Here is a 19,721-nt window from a genome sequence, read left to right as displayed (position 1 = left end):
CCTGTTTATTTCGCGCTGTACCCTCAGTCATGAATATCCAACAAGCCCAACTTTCTACACCTTTGTGCTTCGTCATGCTCACGACTTGCCGCGCTTCAGTGCGCCAGCCTTAATCAAGTCGTAGTTGAGTCCGTGAAAAACAAGGGACCAGGTTAGCAGACGCGCATCGATGCATGTTAAAAATTATGGGGTTTTACGTGCCAAAACCACTTTCTGATTATGAGGCACGCCGTAGTGGAGGACTCCGGAAATTTCGACCACCTGGGGTTCTTTAACGTGCACCTAAATCTAAGTACACGGGTGTTTTCGCATTTCGCCCCCATCGAAATGCGGCCGCCGTGGCCGGGATTCGATCCCGCGACCTCGTGCTCAGCAGCCCAACACCATAGCCACTGAGCAACCACGGCGGGTTCGATGCATGTTAGTGCGTCTCGATAAACAGAAAAATAACACTTGTGCCCAATTCTCGCTCTTCAATGTGGCAGGTGTTTGCCAGAGGTCATATACTTAAGTTAGATTTCGCTCCTTCTTTTCACAGCAATGCCAACAGGGAAAAAGCTAGGTTTCCAAAAAGGACAAAGCGGAGAAGTAAGCGCGCATGCTCCAACAAAATGCCATGCCATCTACGAAGGAGCACAGGCCTCACACTCGGCACGCCAACCTCAGATATGGAGAGCCACAGCGTCACGTGTGCTGAGAAACCCGCACACACGTTTGAATAAAGGTCCTTGACCGCGGCTTAAGCGCCGTCAATGGCTTGTACTGTCTGTTGTGCATCAGTGATTTTCATCACTCACAGACTCAGCCCAGTATAGAAATTAAATGAAGTAAAAGGAAGCAATACTTCTGACTTTCAGTATCAAAATTAAAGTTAAACGGACCAGGCAACATGAAAATCTAGGCAAGCTCGGACGCACGTCGAGGTCCAAATCCCAACTCTGTCAACGACGCACCTGGCAAAGCAACTTCGCCTGCAAACGCCAGCCTCTCCCGGAGAGCGTGCGTTCGGCTTCCATCGCGTACCGCGCAGCTATGCACGAAGCCTACCCATCAGAAGAGGACAGGATGAGAGTCATGTAGGAACACTGCAAAAAACTACGCTCGACGAACTCTGATAAGGAGGCCGTGACTGTACTGTACTCAAGCTCTAACCGGGTGCAAAACTAGCGGATTCGAAAGCGCGTCACCATCGCCACCATAACAGTTGCAACAATTAACCTGTTAAAGAAAGAAAAGAAAAAGAAAAAAATATTAAGGCGTACCCGCTTGGTACATGAGCGGTGAAAAATTTCAGTGGACCGCCGTTTTGGCAGCAAAACTGAAGTTACTTGCCACAATTGTACGCAGCCGGTAGTTACTACAGAAACGTTGGGCTAGGCGCGAAGCAGAAACTAGAATTCTTTCTCTTTCTCTCTTTTCCCATTTCGCAGACTTCGTAAACGAAGACTGCGAGGTACACTAAGTTTGAGCTTGACAACGTTTAGTAAAGCAACGAACGGGGCTAGAGTGTCTGAATGACTCACATGCACGCGCGCGCACACAGTAGAAGACAGACAGGACAGGACGACCGAACTGTGAAACGTTTTTAAATGCGTAAGCACTTCTATGTCTACCCAGCGAGGACACCCATCCGTCAGTTACGTAAGACGAATCCCCGTAAAGAAATTAATGCATAACTAACGTCTGCACAACGTGGTTTTCGCAAATCATATTCATGCGAAACTCAACAAATTTTTTTCGCAGATAACTTGCACCTATTTAGAGTTTTCAAAAGCATTCGATAAAGTTTGCCATGATTTGCTTCTACTAAAATTCGGTCACCTAGATATCGACAGTAACTTCTTAAGTCGATCGAATGTTTTCTCAGTAATTTACAATTTGCCTCCGCCAACGGCTACGACTCCATTTGTTAGTGTACGTTCTGGTGCACCACAAGGTTCCGTTCTCGGACCACTGTACTATTCCTAATTTATATCAATGATCTTCCTTCTTATGTATCATCTAACATACATTTATTCGCCGATGACTGTATTATTCTTAGTGAGATTAAAAGCGATAATAATGTTAAAATGCTACAGCACCACCTTACGGCTACAGCAAATTGGTGCAACCAATGGCTAATGGAACTGAATTTTAATCAATGCAAGATCATGCGTGTTACATGTACTTCTACTCCTTCTCCAGTATACTACCTAAATGACACTGCACTTGAATGTGTCCATTCTTATAAGTACTCATTTGTGCTATTAAACCCAAAATAACCAACCAGCCATCTTATAAGTACTCAGGTATCCACATTACACTTAATCTAACTTGGAGGCTTCATATAGATCACATAATCAATAACGCTAACAAAAGGCTAGGTTACCTGCGACGTAAGTTGTCTCGCGCAACGTCTTCTTCGTAATTATTTATGTATAAAACATTAACTCGACTTAAGCTAGAATACTCAACAGCAGTGTGGGATCCTAGCCAAGGCTACTTGATTACTTCTTTAGAACGCGTTGAGATTAACTGTGTTCGTTTCATTTTGTCCAACTTTAACCGAGGCGCAAGCGTAAAAGCAATGAAATCTATTTTGAATATTCCATTGTTGACTTCACGACGAAAGATTTGTCGGCTCACTCTGTTCCACAAATTATATTATTCCATCTTGCACAAGAAATTCTTCTATAGACCCAATTACATATCACGTCGCATGGATTATCCCCACAAAGTAGCCATTCCCTTATGCAAAACAGCTTTTTTTCTACATTCATTTGTTCCCCGCACTTCTAAAGACTGGAACGATCTTCCCAATGAAATTGTATTTATTACTGATATCAATCATTTTCGCAAAGCTTTGGTTGGTATTGTATGAACACTGATAGTTTTGTATTTCGTGTTCACCAACGATTTTACTGTTTGTTTCTTAGCTAACATTATATATGTAGGAGCAATAATTTATGTACTGCATTTTTCACATTATTTGCTTTAGTTTCCTGTCTACCCAATCCCCTATGTAATGCCTGCGTGGCCCTGAGGGTAAAATAAATAAATAAATAAGGTTTGATAAGGGTTTATACTGGTCGGATCAAGTTTCATAACCCTGATAATGACACCGGGCTGCGTGGAGATGAGCAAGTTGCATAACGCTTGCGACTAATTAGACAACTCTCAGAGGGGTTTCTGCGTTACCTTTTCGTTCCCACCGTCATTTTGCCCCTTTCATTGTATTATCGGACGTAAGCTTCTGAGAGCGGGCGCATATCTCAGAGAACAAGAATAACAAAACGGAACACACAAACCGAACGAGATACTGCCGTATACCGAACGTCCACACATTCCCGCATTTTGCGGCTTCTTTCTGACTGCGGTCTTTCAAACACACGCGAAGTCGTTTCCGAGCGCCGTATCGTTATCGCCGTTCGCTATTTCGCTTGCCCGTACAAGAGGCGAAGTCGGCCAGCAGTGCGAAAGCACGTATAAGTGTCCCCTGCCACTTGGAAACCGACTGGCGACATCAAAAGATGGTGTAGGTGAAACCAAAAAAAAAAAAAAAAAAAAATAGACAGAAGAAAGCGCGAAAGAGCCAAAAAAAAAAAAAGAAGAAAAGAAAAGGGGCCCGCCGAAGTCCCTGTCGCCCCGACACCCTCTCAGACATCGCATGTCAAAGTTCTCCGGCTGAGTACTATACGCGCGACGACGCACCTATATTCATGCATATCGTATCGCAGGATCCTCAGAGGTAAGCGCACGCACATCGACTGATACACAACGCAGAGAGCACGGCGCAAAGCGGGGCACAAAGGGAAAGAAACGCGACGAAAGTTTCCGTATCGACCTTTATCACCCACCCCGCGAACGACGCTGGCCGAGGGTCCTACGTGTGACGTGTGATAGCGGGCGCCGCCAAATTGTGCACAAGTGCGCTCGCCCCCGCGCCCACGCGCGCGCGCGCGTGTGTTAGAAGTTTTAGAAGACTTGGAGGTGTCCACCCTGCCCAGGCACAAGTGCTTGCAGAGCAAAATGTGTAGCTTTAACGTGATGATCAATTATATTATTTCTAAACCGTGCGTTTATCTAAAAAGAAATTTTGCTGTGTCTTGCTAGCCACGAATCATATTGATTTATTGCTTGATCGATCGATTGATTGATTGATTGATTGATTGATTGATTGATTGATTGATTGATTGATTGATTGATTGATTGATTGATTGGGTTTACCGTCCCTAAGCAACACTGGGGCTATGTGAGACGCAGTGGTGGAGGACTACGGAAAGTTTGATCACCTGGGTTTCTTTAACGTGCAACTATAAATAAATGCATACAAGCATTTCAGCATTTCGCCTCCACCGAAATGCAGCCACTACCGGCCAGCTATCGAATCTGACACCCCGTGCTCAGCAGCAGAATGCCACAGCCACTGCGAAGACGCGGCGGGTGAGAATTACACCAAACCTAATTTCGTATCTAAGCTACCGATATAATTTATTTCTCTGCTGTTTCTAACCTCCTAATGCAGTCCTTGAACGGACAAATATTCTGTACCATTCTATGCACAGGCCGAGCGTCTGATACGCTTCCAAACTATACAAAGGCTACACAATGGTGGAGATAGGGAGGCCAGTTTTACTGACGCTCTCTTCAGAGGGCCACGAGAGCTACAGCAAAACCAGCGCAGGGTCCACGGCGGAACGCATATTCATTGAAGCAGTGATTTCGCAAAAGCTGCACGCGCAGTAGATTTTGAGATTCCTTGGTGCAGGCACCAGCAGTGATAAATACCTCAATTGCTAGCTAGGCGAAGGTGACTGCAAGAGATACCTCGCGGTGGTCACAAACGCAACTATAGCGTCAACCTCGGTGGGCCAAGCTGCTGTACAACAGGCAGGCAGAACACGTATACGTGGGCCAAGCTGCTGTACAACAGGCAGGCAGAACACGTATACGTCACAACTATACGAAGCGAACAGACAACGGAAGCCAAGGAAAGCAGAAAGAAAATTAATTTTATTCGGCTAACTGTATAGCTACACAAGGAAACTAACTTTATGATAACATTGACATCCTTAATAAATTAAAGGGAAAGCGAAAGTTGTAAGTACGACAATGTGTGGCCAATGGGAGCCGAACCCAAAACGTCCGCATATTTGATAGGTTTAGATTAGGGTGCCTAGGCGTTAGGCCCCACTTTGACCCTCTTCTCCTCTTCCCATTAACTTGCGCAGAGTAACGGGCCAGATACTCCACTTACTGGGCGAAAGCCCCGCATTGCTTCTTCACCCTTCTTGTTATTTTTTTCCGCCTTCTTTTTCTTCTCTCCCTGATATTTTTCTCCCCACTCCCCTTTCCCTGTGCAGTGCTGTTGAGGTGTCCTCCTCTGAGAGACAGCTACAGCACTGCACTTCTCTCTTCCTCTCCTTCAAAAGTCACTACACTTACTGGCCGACCTCTCTGCCTTTTCCAGTCAATAAACTTCTTCTGAGCGTTGGAGGAGGCCAACCGCTGGTAGTGCAAAAGAACGGAAAGCAAGCACACACAAAAAAAAAGAAAGAAAAAAAGCCCGAAGGGCCCAAAATAGAGGTCGCGTCCCCCAACGCTTGGATGTAAATTGGGTACCATATTTCTAAAACTACTTATTGTCTCCCTGTTCACTTTCCTCAGTATTAATGTCATATGTTTCTAACGTATAGCCCTGGGAGTGTTAGCGAGCGCCATATAATACATAATGCAGTTAGCGCACGTTAATAGCAAAATAAAATTTGCTCCGACGGCTGCAATGCCTTGCGAAACGCATATTTAGTACTGAAAGCCCAACCATTAATAAATATATTAGGATATCTGAGTAGATTCCTTCGCTCTATAAATTGAATTAAGATTATTTTCTGGAGCTGTATTGAAAACAATGTTCACATTTGGAATTTGTGAGATGCTAAACATACCGTTCTTCGAATTAACGGTTTCTATAGTGACATGCCCCAAAACAAACGTGGGGATCAGACATTTGTCGCTTGAAGAGTAAAAAACTATGTTACTCCGACCTCAGAAAAAACGTGAACCGCTGCATTCACTTCGGGATATCCTGTACGTTTGCCGTGCTAAAAGAAAATGTATAGGCTGTCCAGTCACATGTCAAGCACCAATACTCCCGCGGGCTCGCTTTAAATGTGAAATAATAAACGCAAGGTGTGTGCCGAACAATAAGCGATAGAATCATAACCCAATTATGCACCTTGTGGGAACGAAGCTGCGGCCTTCGTTACAGGCACACAGTCGCCGTTTAAAACTATGCGCGAAGCGACCGATTATTCACAAAGCAGACGACACGACACAAGGAGTGCGTTCGCACGTGCGTGTTTTTTTGTTTTTTTTCGTCAGAGCACGACTCGATTAAATTCCACAGCGGAGTTGTTCATTAACTGTAGATAGCCTTCACAAAAGCCGGTTATTCCAAAACGCAGTTAAGAAATGAGCACTATCCTATACAACACGAACACACATACCACAGAGACGAAAACACTAAGCGCGCACGCCCGCACGCACAAGGGATTCAAAACAAGAAAACAGATTTGACCGCAGCGGAGTGGCCAAAATTGACCATGGCCCTTCCCGTTTACGATATTTTGGTCTTCACTGGTGACTTCAACGTGCATCACAAGCTATGGAGCACCAAGATTAGCTTCAGACAGCAGAATGACGGCAGCCTAACGTATCGACGGAACACTTGCTTTGACTTGACTGATTTCCAAGCGCTTTGCTGCGTGCGCAGACAGTGTTTCCTCTATCCCGCTTTCCTCTTTCTGTTCTCCTTTTCCCTTCCCCCAGTGTAGGGTAGCAAACCGGACGCTCGTCTGGTTGACCTCCCTGCGTTTCCTCTCTTTGCTATCTCTCTCTCTTTATCGCAACGAGCGGCGCACTTTTGCTGCGAAAGCCTTGGAGCTTGTGAATCCGACAACGATGATTTAAACAGCCGAAAGCCAAGACGGATACTCTCCCTAGAAAAAATATTGGGAACGTTTACTCCACATTCGTGTACAAGGCGCAGTTTCCATGTTATAACCGTCTGCAAAACATACCAGCCTGAAGAAAAAGGAAGTCATGCCGATCCCACGAACTGTGGGAATCGATGTAAGCGAAGCTTTCTTTGCTGGTTGCTTTGACTGACGATAATTAGAGATGTTGACGGCGAATGTTTACTTAATTAAATTTAATTAAAGAACATCCGGGTGCCAAACCAGGGAGGTAGCATGGCGGTCTGAGAACTAAACTGGCTAACCTCCCTGTCTTTCAGTTTATTTTCCTTCTCCATGTCTTTGTCAAGGCAAGAAAATGAACGTCGAAGCTATCAGTCTGGTCTACTGCAAATTATCAAGTCGTAAATGCTACTGAAAACAGAAGCTGTTATTTTCAGACGTAAGAACCGTATAGGCGACATACATTTTTAATGAAAGTTCGAAAGTTCCGAAATTGAACTTTTACCAGTAGACAATATCTGCTGTACTGTTCGAAGAGCATACGTTATCGGATTCTCACATAGAAGCTACAGCAGGGAAGCTATCACAGATCGCCGGTATACTAACAAAATTGCGCTATTATGTCTCGAAAAGTGCGAAGCTTCTAATTCAAAAACTATGTTTGTGTCTGTCAAAGAAAGAGAGAGAGAGAGAGACAGAAGAAAGGGGAAAGGCAGGGAGGTTAACCAGATGGGCAGATCCGGTTTGCTACCCTACGCTGGGGAGCGAGGGGAGGGGAAGGTAAAGTGATAGCAAAGTAAAGATAAAGAAAGAAAGGGGCATAGACATACAATCACAGTCAAATACTGTCACCGTATACCGTCACCACACAGCACAGTAGCACTTGCAGCACTATAAACATCTGTTCAGGTCAAAAGTTAGTGTTATGTAATATGAGGTACGAATTCTGCCTCCAACATTCGACACTTACACGTATACCACTGAAAAAAGCAGTTCAAGCCATCGCGAATTCTTACGAAAGCCCTAATTTCTAAATTTCTAAAGTTCTTACTAAAGCGCTAAATTTAGTTTCTTGTCCCACACCCGGTGGTGTTGAAAAACAAGTGTTAAACATGTCTGCAAAGCGTGAATATCTGGAGTGCCTAAATAATGCGTGACCCGCAAAGAACATGATCGCGTCTATTCTTATCCTACTGAGACCTTTTGTGCATTACGTAGTACACTGTCTTCAAACCTTTTGAAAATTGCCTCGAAATCGATTAAATAAAAAATTTTCCTGGATATGAAGTCATATGCATGTGGAACTGTATGCAACTAGTGTAATCATAATCTTGCCATCAGGTCTCCAGAAAATGGACACTAATTTGATCTAGACTATTGTAGTTTCACAGACGACGGAATCATCCGTGAAGTGTGTTCCGAATACCGCGAGATGATGTGAAAACCCAGTACGCCATCTACGTGTTAGAATAAAAGCGGTACCGTAACAAAACATAAGAAGACGGTTTCTTTTTCCACGTGAATAGAGATGCTGTTATCAGCATCTAACTGTAGCGTTAAATAAAAAAAAAAGGAAACACGAGTTTTCACGCTCGAGACACATCAGTCGCTAATAAGAGAGATATATATTTAATTGAAAGAAGGCAGAGAGGTCGGCCTGAGCTAAGGTGCTCTAGCCTGCTACTCTGCACAGGGGGAGAGGAAACGGGGACATAAAGATGTGATGAGGGATGATGATGACATAGCAAGAGGGATGCGCAATGGTGAAAGCAAATTCAGCACTCTGATGATGAACATTCACAAATGTCATCCATGAAGCCACAATCAGGTTTCGCATCAAGTCTGTAGTCACCAATTCGAGTGAACTTAAAAACAGAGGCGCTAGGACGAAGCTGGTGTGTGGGCCTCCCCTGCGTGAACAGCACAAGCGCCAAACAAAATCTTTATAGCATATAAAGACCTGCGATAAGCGGCTCTAGCACTGACTTGAGTGATTATGTGTGTCAGTGTTTGTTGGCTTCTTATGGCATGACTAAAAAATCGGGCCCCTCGGTTAACTCTCTTTCTTCTCGTTTATGTCTCGGGAGGTTAGACATCTTCAGATTGTCCTTGCTTATACGAATTACAGTTAAAACTCGATCGAATAATATCCGACTGCGAAGTTCTCAATCTAACGAAGAAATTTACATTCCCGAGGAGGTACCCATGGTTCAATGTTATTATAAATCCGAATTAACGAAACACACTTGTCCGAACTCGATTTAACGAAGTCTTTCCTGAAATAAATGCGTAGAAAAGCGGTGATTTGCTTTCAATTTTGACACAGACGGGTTCTTCTTCGAGCGTGCGCTCTAAAGCTATAGTGTTAAAACATCTAGGCGCCAGGTTCACATCCCTAGCTTTATTTTGACGAGGCTGCACGCCGCGCCGCCCATGCAAGGAAAAGTCGACTCAACATCGCCTCGGTTGTGGCAGCGGTGGTTGCTTCCATTACTGCATGATTTATGAGACAGATGGCTGGATTAGAGGCAAATACAATGCCGCGGTAGCCTCTGCTTGTCGCTACGTTCAATCTTAGATTTCGAAGGACATAAAAAAATCCTTTCTCGATTTTACGAACTGCCGATATAACGAAATCATTCGAGAGTGTTCATCGCTTCGTTAAGTAGAGTTTCAACTGTACAGCAGTTACAGTTTACGGAACACCGGATATGTCTACGGCAGCGACAGCACTGGTAGTGCTATCTTGCGATGCTTTCTTCCACAAGGCGTTAGAAACGTCTTTTGCTAAGTTGCTACTCCCGCATAACGAAAAAAAAAAGGAGTCCACCATGAGCTCATGACTGCTGCTGCCAACCCAAGGTAGAACATGGTCATTGCATAGTTCTGCGGGCTCTAGTTGACGTTAGCGTCCCAAGATGGCGTTACCACCGTTGTATCTCTATGCATCCCTAGCGTTCCGATATTCCATAAACTGGAGTAGGTTTACGGAGGTTGTGGCGCTTCAAAAATTAAATTAATCTAATTAACTTTACATTGCATAACGCAACCTAGCTTAACTTAAACTAATATAATGTTGTCGATGTCGTGGGAAGTCCACGATTTTATTGAGCTGCACCGACCCTGTTAAAGACTTTATTTTATTTTTTATTTATTTCATAATACCCCTAAAGGCCCCCGAAGGGGTATTACATAGGGGGCACCGATACATGAAAAAATGTGAGCTTTGCGCGTTACGGAAAAAACAACTGAAGTACACAAAAGTTACGCAAATTTTTTACAAAAGAAAACACAAAAGTTATACAAAAGTACGATATCTAGCAAAATACACAAGTAAAACAATATACGAAATACATTAGGCAAGTGAAACTCAGATAGAAAATACAAAACTGCCTGAGAAAATAAATTAAGGGAATTAAATAGGTACAATGTAAAAGAAGTAAAACGGGGTGTTGCTCGAAACTGCGTCAGTTGTCACGTTAACAAATTAATGAGACATGAATCCACTTGTACAATGTGCACGCAGAACGGTAAGACAAATGATCAAAACAATATATACACTGAACAACGTATGAAGAAACGGTACATGATGGATATTTACACGTAACTATTGCGTAAAAGTTCCTGAAAGGTTGCGAAATCGGTTTGAGTAGCAATGTGTGATGGTAGGTTATTCCATGCAACAATTGTTCGGGGAACGAAGGAGTTAGCATAGTTAGCTGAGCGACAACTGATGCGTTTTATCTTGAAGATATGGTCTGTGCGTGGAAAGAAGGCTGTCGCTGGTTCGAAGATACGGTGAAGGTGCGGATGATGATAAAAGTTTGTGCAGCAGTGAGAGGCGGGCAATTCTGCGGCGATGAGATAAGTCGTCAAGCTGAGCGCGAGCTTTTAGTGCTGAAATGCTAGTATAGGGTGAATAATCAGAAAAAATGAAACGGGCCGCGCGGTTTTGCAGTGATTCGATTTCTTGGGTGATATATGTTTGAAAAGGATCCCAGATAGCTGATGCATACTCGATTTTGGGGCGTATTAATGTGATGTATGCTAGTCTGCGTAGTTTAGCTGGAGCATGCTTAAGGTTGCGTTTGAGGAGGCCTAAAGAGCGGTTAGCTGATGCCAACGTCAGGCGGATGTGATGATGCCACGTTAGATCAGACTGTAAGTGAACACCAAGGTACTTATATGAAGTTGTAAGTTCAATTATGTTGTTAGATATTACATACGATGTTGGAATACGGTGGTGGCGCCTAGTAAATTATATTAACTTCGTTTTAGCTGTATTAAGAGTCATCAATCATGTTGAACACCAAGTGTTAATAGCGTTAAGATCGGTTTGAAGAATATCTTTGTCATTGTCGCATGAAATTAATCGATATATTACGCAGTCATCGGCAAAAAGTCTGATGTGGGAAGACACACAGTTAGGCAGGTCATTAATATAGATTAAGAAAAGTAAAGGGCCAAGAACGCTGCCCTGCGGAACACCGGAGGTTACTTTGGTACAAGAGGAATTACTGTTGTTAACAGACGTATATTGTACTCTGGATGAGAGGAAATCCTTAATCCATCCAATAACGGTTGGGTGTATGTTAAGGTTCATTAGCTTCAGTATTAGTCTATGGTGAGCAACGCGATCGAAAGCTTTCGAGAAATCCAGGAAGATAGCATCAACTTGAAACCCTAGGTCTAGGCATGAATGTATGTCATGTAAAAAGCCGGCTAACTGTGTTTCGCACGAATAACCACGACGAAAGCCATGTTGGTAATCAACAATAATTTTGTGCTCTTCTAAGTAGTTAATGATTTCAGTATACAAGATGTGTTCAAGTAATTTACAAATAGTACTAGTTAAGGAGATGGGGCGGTAAATTAATGGGCGAGTTCGGTCTCCCGACTTAAAAATGGGTATGACTTTTGCCACCTTCCAATCGTGCGGAATAGTGTTAGTTGATAAAGACTGCGAGAAGAGTGCACATAATATAGGTGATAAACTAGGTGACAAATGTTTTAATACTTTATTATTAATGCCAGTGTGATCAGAGGCAACACCGACTCTGTTACAGAAAGCTACAGCTAGGCCGTAAAATTTATGACAACGACCAGGTGGCAGGTGAATCACTGAGCCCGAGCGCATTCAACATGCATCCGCGAAAAGCAGCAGAAAGGCTCGGTTCTGAAGAAATCCGCCACTATCGCGAAACACTAGACGAGAGCACTCGCCGGAAAGAACGAGGCCGACAAAAACACGCGGCCAAGGCCAAGGAAGGTCATACTTATCGCTCAAAGGTCGCACAAACTACGCGGGCTGTCGGCACGCGCACGAGCGTTGCAGAATTACCGCGGCCATTATATATATTAAAAAAAAAACAAAAACAAAAAAACATCACTCGTTCGGTATCAGCGCGCACCAAACCGAATTACAAACGAATAGTCTGTTGGTTTGGGCGAGCTTGAAATTCTTAGCGATAGCGTATACGTGCATTTTTTAGATAGTCCGCACACTATGTTAAGCTTTAAAAAGATCAGCGGTTCAGGCTGAGAAACTGCAGCTGACGGCGATGCATTTGCTGATCGATATAAAATATGCAATGACCTCCCCCCCCCCCCCCCCCTTCATTTACATTACATATTAAAATATAACCTGCGTTTAGAAATGAAAATTACTTCTTTATTGCAAGACAACAACATGCACACATTTTTGATAAAAGACACGTTGAGAACGTACTTGAGAATGGCCGTTATACATGAGAGATAAAGCATTTCTTGGCTGCTAGTGTATGCGTATATATATATATATATATATATATATATATATATATATATATATATATATATATATATATATATATATATATATATATATATATTATGTATCTGCGGAAGACTGGAGGCGGCGCCACTTTCACATCACCGCGCATAGCTCCTCGTGCAGTTGGCCGCAGTTTGCTAAATAAACCCACTAAACAACATTTTTTGTGTGTGCTTTCATCGAGCGGCCGTGACACCATATTGCGAAACATGTAAACAGCGCCAAAGCAGACGATAGAAAACATAGAAGTGCAAAAGGAAGGCGATAGACCAGTGCCATCATTAGACGAACTTTATTTTATTTGCTTTTCTGGTCATGATTTGACGTTTCCTTGTGCGTCTATTTAAGTTTTCCGTTTCATTTGGCATTTCCCTGTGCGTCTATATATTCCATTAACGTTGCTTGCTGGCGTTTGCACGTGTGTATGGCGTAACCTTATTCCACTCTACCCATATACACGGATGTTTCGTGACAAGGTGACCTTACGATTGAATTTAGTTGTTCTGCGTCATTCTGCCAAAGATAATCTGAATGACAATCCATACTTTGGGTTACAGATGCGGGAATATGGGAAAAGGTAGACTGATATAAATAAATCATTGTTCGCGATGCGTTTAAAAACACAGTTACGTCGGCGAAGCCGCTTTTCATCAATGCAGAAACCGAAACGGGCTAAGTATAACAGAAAAAACAGTTTTAGGCGCGCTGCGCGCTGTACTTATGCGCGCTGTACTTATCAAAAACGATCCCTACGCAGAAGTGCTACTGACTTATTCCAAATAGCGTGTCAATTTGCATACTTCCCCAAGTGACATAGTATTAATTGCCTCTGTTCGAGCAACAAACAAGAAATAATCAAAGTTAAATTACAATGTCTGTCGCACTGTGACAATAATTGCCAGTGCAAATTTATAGTCATCACAAGAGAAACTTACTCGTCATTCATTTCATCCGTCCACGCCGAAGGTAAGTCAATTAACCTGGCGTGTTATGGGCGTGCCCCGAGCCCTATACCCCACCCCCTCTCACTTCTCCAGTTTACCTCTTTTTCTAAAACAAAATTTACGTAAGGCGTGGAGTTACTCGTTATGTCCTGTTTTCCCCGAGAGAAACCAATGAACAGTGTTTAGCAATGAGAATGGCTACACCGCATCACCCTTCATTACGCAATGATGTCCGCGCATCCACATCGCGGGAAGAATATGTGATGCAGAGAAGCCTACACATTAGAGTAGCATTGTTTGCGGGTGATTCAGGCTGCAACGTTAACGCATTCATCGGCCCGGGACAGCGAGCATAACAGCTGTTCCGCTCCAGCACCAGTCCGCGGGGTGCCGTCGCCGCACTAAGCTTTTTCTTTGTTTCATATACGCGTTTGCTGCATGACAAGTATATCGTGTCTCCGGGTGTGTTTCCATGCACGCGGTAGTAGAGTTTCAACAAAAAAAACTGCGAAAAGGTGTTGACTTTTTTCAGATATAATTATACATGTAGGAAGCGTGAATAAAATTAAGCACGCTTTATCGACTGCGGTTCACAGAAACGAAACTAACGAGGTGTATCGGAAGCCAGCCGAGATTGTTGTGCCTAAGGGATGCAACAATAGGAAACTTTTACCTGACAATTTGTCGACGTCGCAGTCAGATTCGGCGTCATTGTGCCCAGTTTGGTTCTTTGCGGACTCCAAGTTACTGACGCTGATCGCTTGCGAAAGCACGTCCGCCGTGTTGTTCATTTCCTTGGTTCGGGCTCTGGCGATTGTCGTACCGCGGAGATCAATGAAACGTCCATTCAACAGAAATCAAATGTCGGTAATAAGGTGGCCGCTTGTTGCAGCGACGAACAACCTCGCTTCGGCACTATCAAGTGGGAGACTGTAACCATCGACGCAATCTACGGCGTAGCGTCAGTTTCTCCGATGCAAGAGCCGCACAGCTTCACCGGATCGCCACGGATCTTTTCTACGGATACACGCACTTCAAGCGGCGAACCGGTACACAATATTTCAAAAAAAATTCCTTTGCACATAAATTTCGCATTTTTGACGTTTATACAAGCTAAAATAGATAAAATGTTTATATGCTACGTTATATTAACGCAATTATTTTGTGGTGTTCCGGTTCTAATTCATGGTAGGCGGAGCGTGCGGAGATTAGTCTCAGCCGTTGGAATCCAAGACAAGTCGTGCCCTCTTGTGTGGTGTGTTTGTGGTCGTGGTGCTCAAACGCACGTGGCTGTTCTTGTTTTCGGCAGTCTTAAGCGAGTGGTCCGTTTTTCGAGTGCTATCAAATCATGGGAAATGCCAAGAAGACAAAGAGGCGGCACCGCCAAACATACAGCGCCAACCACAAAAAGAAGATGAAAAAGAAGCTGAAACGCCAAGTGAAGATCAAGAGCACGCTTATAAAGCAAGCCTGGGAGGAAAACAAAGGCATCTTTGACAACCTGCGTGACATGGGCATCGCAGCGGACGCAAACAAGGCAATCCCCATGGAGGTCGATGCTCAGCCGGCGACTAAAGGCAAGCGAAAGACACGCGCTCCCAAAGAACACGTCGTGGCACAACTTGAAGCCGCGGCTTCTGAGCCTAGGCCCAGCACGCTGCGGATGTCACAAGACGACGTCAAATTCTGCGTCTACATGTTGGAGAAGTACGGCGAGGACTACGCTGCCATGGCCAGAGACCGCAAGAATCACTTCCAGGACACGCCTGCCCAGATTAGGCAGAAGATAAACACATTGAAGAAGATCCCCGAGCAGTGGAACGCATACATGCGGGCTAAAGAGCTCGCATGAGTGGTTGGACGTGTTGTGTTGCTAGAATACACCTGTTTTAAATACATAACTGCCTTGTGTTTATTCTTGTCGTCAATCGACGGCGGATCGCAGTTACCGTCACATCGCGAAACGTCGTGTGATGTGACGCTGTAACGCGATTTTTAGTGTCAGTTGCTTCCGTTTTTAGTTATAGCCAGATATGTCGAAATAACATTGATACTTTGTGAGTATCAATGTTATGCATGGAACTTATCTGAATGTTGGGTAGCGTTCTCTACTGTGCTGGTGGAGAGCAACATGTTTAAAAGAGTGCAGCTTCGCTCTTGTGCACATACCAGGCATTGAACCATTTATAACTTTAGAAGTTCTTATGAGGAGGCATCTATAGAGAGTGATTCTGATTATGCAACAGCACACGTATATTTAGAACGGATACAATTGCATATCATTTACACTGTCTGGTAGCAATAGCGCTTTTAAAGGCATCATCCGACTGTAGAACAAAAATTTGAGCCTTGAATATGTTGTACTCCTGCATTTAAAACAACTTACATGTGCTTTTTAAGGCATTAATGAACACCTTAACTTTTTTAATACCTATTTTTTTGTTATGTGACACCATCTGGCTTGGCTGATGTCATAGGTAGCCTGTTGTCTCATATGCATTTGTAGACAGCTGGTGAAAACCAAAATTCAGCACAAGTTTAAGAGGCCTAATATGCTCCTGAAACACTGTGCGGCATATAGAATGCAGAGGGATTGAGTGGTACCTATTACGCTGCGTGGCCCTTCCTGTGTGGAAAACTAAAGAAATGCATAGCATATTTAGGTTAACTGTGCATGAAGTAATGCTTTCATGTGTGTTGCATTGGTCCATGCAGGCCTGCATGATAATACTTAAGGCCACTCTTTCACAGATTTGAGTTCGCTGGGCAATCTCTTTAAAGCTGCATACTCAGCATTGCCATATGTCGTAGTCATCACAGTAGGTCATAGTCATTCCCCAGTAATCGTGTCACAGTAACAATAAAATATGTATAAAAGAAATTGAGGTATAAAATTGTGATAAAACCGAGTGAAAATATGAGGTGGGCTAACTTTCAGGTGGGCAACATGCAGTTCTTTTAAGCTAGGAGCTTAGTCGGGGTAGGGTTATCTGCTCGAGGCGAGGCATCTCTTCCGATTTTATGGTACGTAAAAAAACTTGAACCTTGTGGCTTTTTCCTTCCAAGACTGATGCTTCAACCAACTTCGTTCCCAGAAGATCAGGAAAGTGCCAAGAGAAGCAGTGGCTCATGAGGCAGTCATTATGATGTGCACTGTGGTGTAAAAAATGGTAATCGGTGGTTTGTCAGGCGCAATGTGCCAAAGTAACACAGGGGCTATGTGTCATGCCATTGAGGAGAGCTCCAGATCAGTTTTGACCACCTGGAATTTTTTTGTGCACAATAGAAGCTTGGTAAAGTTTTTTTTCAAATCCTGCCTCCATTAGCCATCGTGGCCAGCAGTCAAAATTGTGACCTCATGCTCAGCGGCAGCAACTGTGCCAAAGCAACATTGAAGTGATAAAAGTTAAATAAACCTAAAAGCTTGAACTATGGATTAGGCTAAAGAATGAAACAAAAGCTGTGGTTCTCTTCAGCAGTTTGTTCATGCACCTCCATGAATATTTTATGAAAGTGACACTCGGCAAAGCACGAAGCCTTACTACATGCACTGGTGCACCAGTGATCATCACTGCATTGCACTTCAAATCGAATTGCTACTTGTTTTTTATGTCTCCACATTTATAAGAAGTTGACATACAAGATGTCATTTTTTACTCACAGGCCACTTTCAGGCTCTTGCAAGTCTTGTCCTCTTGTCCTATTCATGTTGCTTCTTGAGTTCATCACTCATGTTTGTGCCAGCATTGCGGAATGGCCACCCTCATTCCAATTCCATTCCAAGGAATTAGAACTTGCCGCAATTCCATTCCTTTCATTTCCCCGGAATGAAAAAACTTAGCACAATGCATTGGCGGGCTAGTTGGTGCGAATCCCTAATTACTTTGTTCAGTGCAAAACAATGGACACAAGAGCCTTGTCCTGTCTTTCTTGTGTCCATTGTTTTGCACTAAACAAAGTAATTATGAAAAAACTTAGCCCATTCCCACTCTGGGAATGGCCGGGCAGTTGAATTCCATTCCTGTAATTCCTCAGTGTAGTAAAGGCATCTTGGTAGTTTTATCGAGTTACCAATAGACACACCGTAAAGCTGATGTCATCAGACACATTAAGAACTGCAAAAATACGCAAAACACATTACCAAGGTTGAGGGATAGTAGCTTGGTGACAAATCTCGTGCAGTACAACCACCCTACTAATTCCCATAGGGCAGTTTTCCCGCTACCTATAGTATTTGCATCGTCAGCATTTAAATATTGTTTAAGCTTAAATGTGTTAATGCTAAAATGACCGCGTATTTTTGCTTAGCTGTCCTTGTGATTTCTAAAGGTTGCAAGCAGTGCAAGGTGTAAAGAGAAGCTCTATTTTGGTTTTATTCATTGAAATTTTGCAACAAGATGTGATGAGCTAAATGGGCGCTTCGCCATTTAGTTTTGGAAACCCTAAGTGTATATGACAGCTGCTTTAACAGTTAGTTCGAAAAATAAAGTGAGATAAAACAGTTGCCTTCTGCATAACTATGTGTTGCGCTTCACAAACATGAGCTGCTCAAAAGAGGTTCTTGACAGGCAATTTTGCTTCGCTGTCATTATCAGGTATGCCATAGAAAATGCGCATTCCACGTCAGCTGGCGTAGCATTCAGAGTGTAAACTGCTGTTGCGAGGCTGCAAAGCAAGGGAAAGCGGCTAGCGTTCGCTTTCCAATAGGTCAGTGGCGTAACTGTGTCTGAGCAAGTTCGCTCTGTAAGGTCAAGAGAAATTTCCCCTGCAATGGATCCAGGCATATGATCTTGGGGGGCATTTTAATTTTTGCTGATGCTTTTAAAAATTGGTCTGCTTGGCCCTGCTTCAGTGTCTCCATTCATGATGGTGCTGGCACTGTCCTGCCCTAACAAAAGAGGCCCTCTCCCCAGCACAGCAGAGCACATCTGCTCGGCTGTTGCAGCGGAACACCAAGAAGACTTAAACGATGGGTCTAGGAGGGCACCGATAAAAAAACGGTCAGTGTATGTGCTTGCGAACTGCTTCTCCAGGCTATGCTGTAGGCCATTAGCCGCCTCTTTGCAAAGAAGTGTGCCTTCACTTAAGATTTCCGCAAGGGAAACTTCGATATTTTGCAACGCGGGAAGCAAAAGCCTGGCTGTCTCGTGCCTTTTCTGCAGCAACTCCGTGGCTTCCTCTACAGGGGAAAGCTCAATCAAGTCTGTCGCCAGCCTCAGTTCATATTTAGACAGTTTAGCCTTCTTGCAAGCGTGCAGAGTTTCTGTCAGGCCCGGATGACTCAAAAAAGTGGTAACGAGCTCTTTCATCATTCACAGCTGCAACTTTCACCTCGTCGTGTTGTGAGATTCCAAATTCAGGCTGGCCAAATTTAACACTTCTTCCATGTTGGCGGTGCTCTTACGTATAGATGCGACAATGGCACCGCATTTTTGTACAACTTCCTTGGCATTTGGGTCCTAAAATGAAGCGAGGATGACAATTAGTGAATATTGCCACTGCAAGTACAGGTAGCGCAAACGGCAAACATGCAATGCAATAGAGTTTCTACTATTTCTACTAACATTCTACCTTTCTACCAACATGCGAGGCCAGAGGGGATGTAGATAGAACTGTAGAGAGAAGGAGAAGAGGCAGTTCCCACACAAGAGAGGGGAGAGGTGACGTGAGAAGGTAAGGAAACCCCACTACTATATGACAGCGGTTGCGGGCAAACAGGACAAGCTTAAGTTCAAAGTACGGCACACTATATTGCTGCTATTTCTGAAAAATAAACACCATGCAAATATGTCAAGCGGGCAACTTACGCAGGGCATGTAGAAGCAGAGCTGCATTAATTAAAGCACACCGCAGGGTCTAGGAGACATTACGGAAGCAGTCCACCATCAAATCAACACTTCTGTGCCTGCCGCATTAGCTTTGTGGCTATGGCATTGCTAGAGGTCGTGGATTTGATTCCAATCGCAGCAGTCACATTTCGACGGGGCGAAATAGAAAACGCACATGCAC

The 19,721-nt window shown here is 43.8% G+C and overlaps 2 protein-coding genes across 6 annotated transcripts in view; one reads left to right on the top strand and one right to left on the bottom strand.

The window, feature by feature from the left end:
- AMPdeam (AMP deaminase) overlaps positions 1-14,710 on the bottom strand; it is a 138,080-nt gene extending 123,370 nt beyond the window's left edge. For 4 of the 5 annotated variants that reach the window (XM_055071390.2, XM_055071391.2, XM_055071393.2 and 1 more), the window contains exon 1: positions 14,386-14,710. In XM_055071390.2, coding sequence (XP_054927365.1) covers positions 14,386-14,503 — 118 coding nt within the window. In that variant the 5' untranslated portion in view covers positions 14,504-14,710. The remainder of the gene's footprint in view (positions 1-14,385) is intronic. The other variant, XM_055071394.2, reaches the window with a different exon arrangement.
- A 235-nt stretch (positions 14,711-14,945) lies between these two features.
- Positions 14,946-15,613, top strand: LOC126531706 (nucleolar protein 16). The gene has a single exon (XM_050179389.3). The coding sequence runs from the start codon at positions 15,061-15,063 to the stop codon at positions 15,562-15,564; it is 504 nt and encodes a 167-aa protein (XP_050035346.1). The 5' UTR covers positions 14,946-15,060; the 3' UTR covers positions 15,565-15,613.
- Positions 15,614-19,721: the final 4,108 nt, after the last annotated feature.

Source organism: Dermacentor andersoni, chromosome 5 (genome assembly GCF_023375885.2).
Source record: "Dermacentor andersoni chromosome 5, qqDerAnde1_hic_scaffold, whole genome shotgun sequence".
Taxonomy (NCBI): domain Eukaryota; kingdom Metazoa; phylum Arthropoda; class Arachnida; order Ixodida; family Ixodidae; genus Dermacentor; species Dermacentor andersoni.
Note: the sequence above shows the minus strand (reverse complement) of the source record. Positions and strands in the feature narration are given on the sequence as shown.

Coding starts and splice junctions, on each gene's coding strand:
- LOC126531706 (XM_050179389.3), top strand. CDS start 15,061: ATGGGAAATGCCAAGAAGACAAAGAGGCGGCACCGCCAAACATACAGC.